Below are 10,415 nucleotides of genomic sequence, written 5' to 3'. Positions count from 1 at the left end.
TTAACAGGAGAGTGCACATAGCTCCCAATCTGGGGTTGCAGCTCCTGATGCTATTTGCCTTGTTTGACTTTTGCTGGGATGTGAACGGCTTTAAACAATTCCCCTTCTAATTAAGTACGGTCAGTCTGTGTGTTGGCTTTTAAGGCACCCATCTGTACAGAGCAGATCTGCTTGCTCCCCTCTGAGGATCCCTTCCTTCCCTCCCCATCGGCGTTGTTGGGGGATTAAAGCAGAGGCGGCCCCATACACAAACGCAGCTGGTTCCGTTTGGTCAGCCTGAGCCTTGCTGTGAAACCACGACAAGAATTCCAGTAAGTTGGCAACACTGAAACACAAAGAAAACAACAATAGGAAAAGTCCTTCCGTGCAGAAAGGAATGTTTCAAGCACTGTTCCCCTACAGTGAAAGGAGAGAGGGTGGGAGGAGAGAGATTGAAGAGGGCAGGTTCCCCCCTCCCCCGGCAGCTCTGGATCTTGTGATGGAGAGATCTTATCCTCTCTTTGTGATTCAGAGGTGCCAGGAAGCTAATTGAATATTCTGATCTGCCCCCAGTGTTTCTTGTGGCTTGACCCCGGTGCTGTGTCGTACCACTACACCAAACAGCCCTGAACCTGCATAAATCACAACCTTGCAAAAGCCTACGCTCCACATCTTCTCCCCCTTCTCTCTCCCTACCCCGCCCCCCTTTTCTGTCTTAATAGATAGAAAACCTTTACGGAAATGTTTAGGGGGATTAGCGTTTTACAGGACGTGGAGAAAAATCACAATCTGCTAATAAGCAACAACATGTTCCTCTGCAACTTTTCTAGAATAACACAGGCACCACTACCCCTTGACAGAAATTGCAGTCCATGGCAGAGTTAATGCTCTGAAGTATCACTTAAGTTGTGTTGCAGCATCAGCAAACACCCGTTGCAGTATAATCAACGGGTATGAAGCTAATGTAAACAATACATGGAATTTATAAAAGTAATGTCATTAAAATTAATTCAGCAAAGCCTCTTGCAAGACAAATAGACCCATCTCTCTCCCATGGTATGTATTGTTCAGTAGTCATTGTTCACATGCATATGTATGTGTGCACACACACGGAAAGTAACAGGTTTCTACACAGAAAACTATTTTTTATTAATATACAACAAAATAATGATTTAACTTTGTGTAGTTTATGTATGATGCTTCTGATCCTGCAAGCAAAGCCTCCAAAATGTTTGCCCTTTTCCCAAAACTACATTTCATCTTTCCCTGATGGTACTATGCACTCTTCTACCTTTGTTAGTAGGTATATGGCTCCTGAAATGGCAGCAGTAAAACACAGGCAGACATTTCACGTGTGCTGCACGTACTGTTGGAGAGTTGGAACCAGAGTAACGTGTCTGTAGCTCGTATCTTAAGCATTCACAGCCGGAGCACTTCACCAAACTTATTTTATCTGCTAAGAAAGTGCAGAAGTAAGTTTTGCCCCTACAGTGTTCCTTTCACAATAATTATGTGAGGAGTAATAATAGTAAGTTCTAATCTTTACCCCCTGCACTGTTAAGTAGGTATTGTGATGTTTTTCAAAGTTGCCAGAAATACTTTTCTTGTTTGGAGCATGCCTTTGGGACACTAAAACCTGGGACATATTTCACTTGCCATCTGAAATCCCCCATATTTACTCTAAATACGCACTGGAGCTCCGCTGGACTCTGATACAAAGTCTGCAAAGTGCGGGGACTTGGAAGCATCTTGCCTACCCTGCAAAGTGTTGAAGGAGGGGCAGCGGCAGCCTGTGGCCTGGAGCAGTGCCTGATTCCCTCATGCTAGTTCCGGGGCTGCCGGGTATAAAGAGCTTTATGCAATGTCTGGAGGGTGGGAGTTTATAGAAAACGCGATGTCTCAACAGGCAAACGCGCCTTTCTTCTGCAACTAGCGGGATAAGAAAAAGACATCAGGGTCCTTGTGCTGCTGCTGTGCAGATCAGCACCCCGGAGTCGAGGACCCAGCTTCTGAGGTAGCTGGAGCATCCCAGCCCCGATGGGACCTCACCATCGGACGGATGGAAGGGCAGCAACTGCTTGCAAACTGCTCATATTGTTCACTGCATGCATAATGCAGGGTTGTTGCCAAGGTAAGCGCTATGCTTCAGCTTTTCCGAAGTGGGACTTGCACCGCAAGGAGCACGTCCCAGTCCTGGGGACTTCTTTGAGAAAAAGACCAGTGTCTGCGAGTAGAGGGTTAATGGGAGCCGACTGAAGGAGTTCTTTCTAATATCTAGGGGATACAGTTGGCTCCTTTCAGGAGTCATTTGAGGGAGTCGATTTCTGTTGTGGAAAAGGAAGTAGCATCTTAAAAACACTACAAACTTCCACAGGTTCTTTAGCTTTACTTCTTCTTGGTTGTAGGTTATCATGGGATTTTTTTTTTTTTTCTGATTGTTTTTCTAGTTTGTACAAGCTTTTTTTTGTACAAGACAGCAACACGCAGATGGTGCTGAATTTGGAGGGACAGCTCAGACTGGGCAACTCCACGGTCTAAACTCAAGAGTTTTAGATGTGCAAGTGGGCAGCTCTTGCGGTAGCGAGCTCGGCTTGCGCGCTGTGGGTGAGGTTAAACAAACAGTCACCCCGGAGCTCTTGCATTTTTTCCTTTCGATCTGTATGCTCTTCTTTCTACTGAAGTGTGGGTGGTTTTGCAGAGCAGAGTTCACCTGCATTCCACGAGCAGGTTTGGTGACCACTAAAATTGTACCTGGAGTTGTTTGTGGGGAGCCGCGCACCGGCCGCGGCAGTTGCGCGCAGACAGGTCCTGCCGGGCGGGGGTGTGCGTGTTATCAGGCTTACCTACGTGTGGCGTATACAGTCATTTACAGAAGGCTGTAAGAAAGAAACAGATGCTTAGTCTGGAGCACAATAAGCCCCCCTCAGTCGGTCTCAGACGCAGATTTGAAGTTGAGCGAGGCAGAACTTTTTCCTGGGCTTTGCTGTTGCCAGGCGACAGCGCCGGGCATGTGACGGCCGAGCGGCCCGGGCGCCGCCTCTGCCGCTAATCGGGCTGCCGGGGATGGCAGAGCCGTGTCCCCAGCCCTCTCCCCAGCCTGTGGCTGCAGCCCCTCTCCTCCTGGCCCCCTTTCTTCGCGCAGTTTAATTGTCCTCCAGTGAAAATGAAGCCTGGGTTACTGGAGGAAGAGTGGCTGAAGTGTATTTTCTCAGCCCCATGTATTGACCCGGCAGTCCTGCTGGTCGTGTGTGTCTGTGTATTACGTGTGTGTTCAAATTGTTAATCTGCTTTCTTTGCTCAACTCTTAGTTTAAGCTTCTTAGACAGAATCAAGTAAGTAATTATACAGCAACTGCTGCTAGCAGCTCCCACTTAAGAGCAGGGAAACAGGAGATAGCTAATGTGCAGCAGGAGACCTGCAAAAGCTCTAGCCAAGGAGGTCACACTGGGCAGAGTTAATCCTGTGCACTGTTATTTTACATTGGATAGAATGGAAGCTGCGTTGGTGATCTAAAAGTTTATTTAATTGCTCTACAACCGCTTTTTACTGTTCAGGACATGCTTGGTAAATGACATGACAGAAGAAGCAGAGAGAAGTTTTGAAAGTACAGATTTTTACTTTGATGATGTCCCACTTGTCCCTCCCCCCTCCACTCTTCACAGTGGAATAACTGTGCAGATGAAACAGAACAGTTTTAATAGCAAGTAAAACCTCTGGATAGCAATTTTGCCCACACTGTCTTTGTTAGTGTGAAATATTTGGTGTCTTTAAGTTCAGATCCTTGAACTTTGGGATCATGTCAGACTCTCATTTAAAAAAAACAACACTGAGAATCATGAAAGCAATTCCCATTCTCAGAAAGAAAATTAAGAATATCTTATTATCTTGTCTACTCTGTAGTATTTTCAATGGTACTTCTATGATGTTTTTGATGGGATTTTTGGCAATACCTGAGTATTTCCAGGTAAAAAACTGAATTTTTCTAGAAGTAGCTTTGGATGAACATTTGCTCAAATTATAGTATGGTTCTTCCTCAATGTATCTAATTCCGGATTTACAGGTCTTAAACATACCACTGGATTAAAATACTACTTCTTGTAATTGCCAGTAGTAGAGTCTGGTTCTGCAACCTTTACTCTATAAGCCTTGTTGCCTGTGGGGTGACTGTTACCAGAAAAAATTGCATCTGGAATCTAAAAAACGACCTAAGTGAAGGTAGTGTCAAGAAAGTGCATCATGGGACTAAGGCTAATGTTTTGAGGAATCCCCAAGTGCTTCACGCTGGTAGTCATAAACTAGAGACCCTGGATGGATGTTGTATGCTCAGCAGTTTTGCCAAGGCGAAGGAGATCACTTAGGGCAACTTCACATTTGAACAATGAGTCCTTTAACGTTACTGCAGAGCATACAAAATCTACATACTCATGTAATATTCCAGTTATCAGGCTCACCTTAACTGACTTGAGAGGTCTGTGCTTTTTTTGCTGAAGATTTAGTATGTGTTTGAATTTTTTTCCTGTTCTTAATGGTTCCAACCCAGAGGAACTGTTCTGGGTTTTGGGTTTTTTTAAAATAAAAGTATTTGTGTATATATATATACACATATATATAAAAGAAATAATCATAGAAAGCTGCTTTTCTTTATTAAAAGAACCCTTCTTCCTAGGCACAAAGTATTATGAACTTTCTTCACAAATTGACTACAGTTAACATTTTGTAACCTACATATTTCTGATCACTTAATTTTCCTTTGTTGCTTTTTGTTATCCCTTAGGTCCTGATGAGCTGCTTTCAACAAAGATGATGTAAATCTTCCAGAAAATAAATGTATTAGTATTAAAATAATATAAATTATTTAATAAATAACTTTGGTATAGTTTTTTGTCACCAATTCTGTTAACTTAGTGCAAGTTACAAACTGATGCCAGTGCATTAGTTTGTGTTTTTTCAGACTTGCTTGTACTTTCACTGAAACTCTGGCTTTGCTGCAATTAGTACCAAACTGCTATATAGAAGCCAGGGCTTCACTGTACTCTGTAGTTCACAATGTTTAAATTGCTGTTGGCCTCCTGCGTCTTTCTGGTGGATACTCCTGAGAATCTTTTTATTTATCATGCTTCATGAATGAAATCAAAGACAGCAGATTCCTGTTGCTGTGAGTTATATGAGATCAGTGATTGTTTAGCCAGTCTTTATATATTCCTTACTGATAATAACATTTGTGTAAACTTTTCAATTCTGGGAAATGCAAGCATCTCCACTAATAGGCTTTCTCTCTAGATATATGATGATTATTTTTTGTTTGTTTGTTTTATATTGAGTTAAGAGATTAAGAGATCATAGCTGTGTTGACTTCTAGTATTTGTTTATTCTTTTTTTCAATAACTCATATTTTACTGACTTTTTTTAAGGTTTCTCTCAATCTCAAGGTTAGAAGGTTTTTAATTTAAAATATTGAATATATTTAACATATTTTTTAGGAAAGCTGATTATCTATTCTGTATACATCTTGGCAAAATGTGATTTGTGCAGAAAAGTTAGTGCATTGAATTTGATTTACACCCTAAATCTCTACAATGATAGATCATCAGCTTAAATGCATACTAGGCCAATATTACTAAAATTTGTTCCCATTACAAGCTCTCTATTAGACTGAGAAGGAAGGCTATTTTAAGAATGAATCTATGTGTTGTGATATCCTATCTCAGAAATCACAATGAACATTTGCATTAAATGAGGCCAGTAATGAATAGGTACAATAAAACCAAGTAGAGAAGAGCTACAGCAGTTCTTTCCAGTATGGAATGGTGAAACATGCTTTTCTATCAAGCATTGTTACCTGCAAATTAATAATTCAGTGTTTTTTAGGCATTGCCTTCACTCAAATCTGTTTAATTTGTCTGTAGGATGATGTACAGGGACATTGCTGTAGGTGACAGGCCAGAGTCAGTAGTCATACTCCCGTGTTCAGCCCTGTGCGTGTTTAAATGACAGAGAAGCCTGTCTGTAAGGTTATGCCCCTGCCAAGAGCTAATGGTTGAAGACCTTGAGTGAGACTCTCCTTTGGGACTGAGAATTTGGGAGTAATGAGAAGGGAGAAAGGTTGACAAATAAAATTAATATACCAATGCAATACAAACATGTAGTTGAATAGGTATTGTGCATGACCTATGGGTTGCAGTGTTCATAATACTGCACTAGTGTAACTTTCTTGGTTTCTCTTGGGAGATGTACTTACACAAAATCAAGAGCAAAAATCCCACTGAGTATCTGTCTGCCTGGCTCTGAACTAATTTGTTTCCCAAGGGCTGACAGTTTAAAAGTACCTATTAGTGAAACACATTATAATCTCACACTTTAATTAACAAGTGGTATTTCTGTGCACTGACACACATGTATGGTTCTTCTAAATGAGTATCCCTCTTTTAGTGCATCTCTTGAATTTTCTTAATAATTGACTATTTTCCTGTATTCTGTTCAGCAAAGCATGTAAGGAATTTGCAAAGTAATCAGCTAAAACAAAGAATGGGACAAACCCCAGAATTTTAGTTAAAAATTGAAAGCAGTAATTGGGTGACACCTGGTTAGATTTAGGTTCTATGCCAAATTCTAGTATTACAGTTAAATAATTAAGCTACAGGAGGCAAGACAAATAGAGACAGAGCATCTAAGGAGATTTCAACTAAGATAAATGTGTGATATATGCAATGCTTCTATTTCCCTGTAAGACAAACCAAAACCTTCTTTCATATATTGAGCTGATTGGAAATTTGAGCAATGAAATCCTACTTTAATCCAGATTTACTTTCTGTGTGTTTTGCAGGAAATGAGCAAAGATTCATTTGGGGGGAAGGTAGAATGCAATTTCATTAAAGCCTTTTAATTCTTTTCCTTTTGGGCTTCCTGGATTGACATGAAATCAATCACACTATTTTGAGCCTTTCTCCCTCCATATGTATCTTCTTGCACTTTTAGATTATTGCCAGATCAAAGCCCATTGGTGGTGTTGTTGTTTTGTTTTTGTTTTGTGTTTGTTGTTTTTATTTTCCCCTCATTATTTAGCACTGAACCTGTAGGTTCTTTGGTCAAGATTTTTAAATTATTTTTCTGAATAGTCATATTTTTAATTGAGCAGTAAACAGGCACATTGTAGGAGTAGTTCATTTTCTCATTATGAATATTGGATCAAATGTCATTCAGTCTTCCTACAATATTTATGTGCAGATCTGAGAGCTTGTGAAAACTCTTCAGATAGACAAATAAGTAACTTTGAATCCTATTGTGTTATCACTTTTTCAATCAGGAGTTTATAATTGTTTCTTCTCTTTTAGATCTCTGCTTAAAAAATGCTGGAGCCATAATAGTGCTTTGGATGTTTCAAAGGAAATTACACTTTCTAGAAGTTGTCATTGTTGAAAAACATTAAAGGTCCCTTCTAATTAATGATCTACAGGTTGATATCTACTTAAATAGAAGTTGATGTTTTTATTCTACTGTGGCTAATTAGTAATGATAATTAGAGAATTTGTCAGCTTTCTTTTAATAGCTTACACTGAATGCAGCAAATAAAGGACAGGGCAGTTTTTCAAAATTTTTAAAACTAAAATGTTTCTTTATGTAATGTTATAATTATGCTTTATTCTTAAAGATACCTTGAGCTGTTTCTAGATGACGGAATAACATGGCTTCTTTGGAGTCAACTCAGTGCAACTCCATTAATTTCAAATAAATTATCCCTGAGTTGTACTGATCTAAAAATAGAAAATAGGACTTCGTGAAGAGTAAACATCTCTTTTAATAGCTTATTATTGTTTGAGATCCATGTTGAAGTCCAGTTTCTTATGATAATGTCCATTTTATTAACTGTTTTTTGCTTCCTTAACTCAGCACACTTTAGAACGCTTTAAAAAATTAAGTTTAATTAGTAAGCATAGAATGTTTAATGGGATGGATAGCCTTTAGCAGATTCCATAAGCTTTTACCATTGATTTCAAGGCTTCTAATGTTTTCTTCATTTTGCAATGCTTAAAGTGGATTATAGATCTGAGGATCACTGTTACAAGTTTGGTTTTGGATTAATGAAAAGACATATGTGAGTCGGCTGAAATGGTTCTGCTTTTATGACCTGTTCTGTTATTTTATGCTTTTAACATGAATAAGTTTGTCTTTGTTTTATAATCATGAAGCCAGATCTTCAGCAAAAGGGCACTGTTTACAGCAGCAGTGTGTCTATCCAATTTTCTTGCACAAGCAGGTCATGATACTACACCCTGCTGAGTGAAGTCAAAGAATAGGGACCATTAGGGGACTCCCTTTGATGGGGTTTTCAGGCTTATGCTTTTGTGGAGCAAGAAGGATGAGGGTTTAATTGTGTTCTGCAGTACCTTGAAAGAAACAAAAGGTGTAGTCCACAAGATAACCCAGGAACTGATACATTAACTAATATAGAGTCTAGGTAATAGTTTTTATCTTCAGAAACCACTGTGCACAATATCAACTCAGATAAGTATACCACAGAGATTTTAGTTTAGTTTGAGGAAATATAGAGCCTGCAGAACTGGTGTATGCATATGCATCAATAATCCTCCTCAGGTTTGCACAGAAGCAGTAAGTTTACTGTGTACAGTTCACATCATTCAACAATGGTGGGAAGCCCCATTTAGAACTAATTAAGCCCTCGTACCTTTTCATCTTTGGGTACGTTTTCATGAGCCAATTGAACAGTTCACTGCTGCTGGAAGTAGGAGGTCCCACTCTCCTTCCCTCTCTCCTCCAGTATCCCATTCCTATGTTGCTGCAAGTCTTGAGTGTTTGCTGTTTCTTTTGTGCTATCACCACTGCTCATCGGACCTCTCAGTGAGCTGTCCTCACTTACAAACCTGGAGGAAAACTGAACCAGGCCTAGGGAATTAGACTGTTTCCTGATGGCTTAGTGATTTAGAGCAGCATGCAGAAAGATCTGGTGGCTACTGGAGTCTGGAAAATAAAGTGAACCTTGGCATCAAGTGGGAGGAGAGGAACTAGAAAGAGGGAGAGAGACACCCCTTTTTCCTATGGTAAGTTAGCAAGTTGTGTCAGCTGACCACACAACCACTGTTTAAGCAGTGCTACTGCTAAGAATATATAGCAAATGCTTGACTACCATGCTAGTTACAAGAGTGGTCCCATCAGAGCTGTAGTGAACCAGTATTAGCACTGCGGGATACCCTTTTGTAAAGTTGTCCAGTGTAAATAGATGGCTTGACTTGAATGGGACTGCTCATGTGTTCGCTTTTGAGCAGGGTTGTAGGGCTGTTCTCAACCTGAAAAGCAATAAATGAATTGGACAATAACCAAACACATGGAATGCTGCTACAGTTTTTGCTGGCCTTCTGGCTGAGTTAATAAAAATAGGTTTTACTACTCTTAAGGTCTAATAGGTTTTTAAACCATTTAATGTGAAACAAACAAGGTCCAGTTTGTGTCTGAAATGAGTGATGAAGTTTGTGGTGTCTTTACTATGAATATATGAGCTGGTTTTATTAGCTTTGCAGTTTTCACTCTTTTGTATGTCACCAGTCTCAGAATACACATTAAAGCTTCACTGAAAATGAATTTCAGTTCCTACTATTTCTGTAATTGTACCAAAGTACTAAAATTCCTTTTGTTACTTCTGCAGTGCATGAAAGGAATTTAGTGGAGTAATTAAACTGGGTCTACTTCAGTTGTCAGTCTGAGCCTTGACACATTTTTGTTGGCTGAACCAATAGGAAGTCTGAATAGAGCCTCAGACACAGCTCAGTTGCCTCAGAGACTCAAATTATCACTCTGTTAAGGGAAAATCTTGGTCATTAAACATTGCATATGGAGATACTCACTTTGTGGCCAGCAATACACCAGATGTTTCCAGTCTCCTTCCTAGCAGTCATTTTGAAGGACTGATACACAGTATTGCTGTGAGGAGGGCGTTACAATTTAAGTGTTCCAGGTCTGTAGGCAAATGCCTGCAGTTCAGTGAGCTGATTTTATTTGAGTTGTGTGCTATTACTGTGAAACCTGGGAAACACCGTGTGCCTTTCCTGTGATTTTTTTTTGTGCTTGCTTTTGGATAGTACACAGTATGCAGTACTCTATGCTCTTGTGTTTCTAAGCATGTAACAAGTGTAGGCCTTATCCAGCTACACAAACTAGTGCAGGACACTCTTCCCTGTTATTCACCTCTATACCTGGAATACTTCTTAGGGTAGCTAGCTAATTTAAAGAATTTAAGTACCATGCCTAGCAGCCACCAGTGAAGGAAAATTGCAGCTGAATCAGGCATCCTTAAAAAATCCAATTGGGTAAATAAATCTGGCAGTTGTAGAGTTTGGCTGGTTAGAGGAGATCTACTTAAAATTCTTCCATTTGGGCTGACGGGAAGTGTAATGAAGATGATATTTCTAGTATTTATCCTCTTC

At 39.9% G+C, this 10,415-nt stretch overlaps 1 protein-coding gene across 1 annotated transcript in view; it reads left to right on the top strand.

The window, feature by feature from the left end:
* Positions 1–2,016: 2,016 nt before the first annotated feature.
* LRP2 (low density lipoprotein receptor-related protein 2) overlaps positions 2,017–10,415 on the top strand; it is a 109,960-nt gene continuing 101,561 nt past the window's right edge. The window contains exon 1 of the mRNA XM_009996130.1: positions 2,017–2,110. Within this exon, the coding sequence (XP_009994432.1) occupies positions 2,017–2,110 (94 nt within the window). The remainder of the gene's footprint in view (positions 2,111–10,415) is intronic.

The sequence above is a fragment of the Chaetura pelagica genome, unplaced genomic scaffold (assembly GCF_000747805.2).
Source record: "Chaetura pelagica isolate M959 unplaced genomic scaffold, ChaPel_1.0 scaffold3, whole genome shotgun sequence".
In the NCBI taxonomy this organism is placed as follows: domain Eukaryota; kingdom Metazoa; phylum Chordata; class Aves; order Apodiformes; family Apodidae; genus Chaetura; species Chaetura pelagica.
The sequence above is the reverse complement of the archived record's forward strand: the minus strand, read 5'-3'. Positions and strand labels throughout refer to the sequence as shown.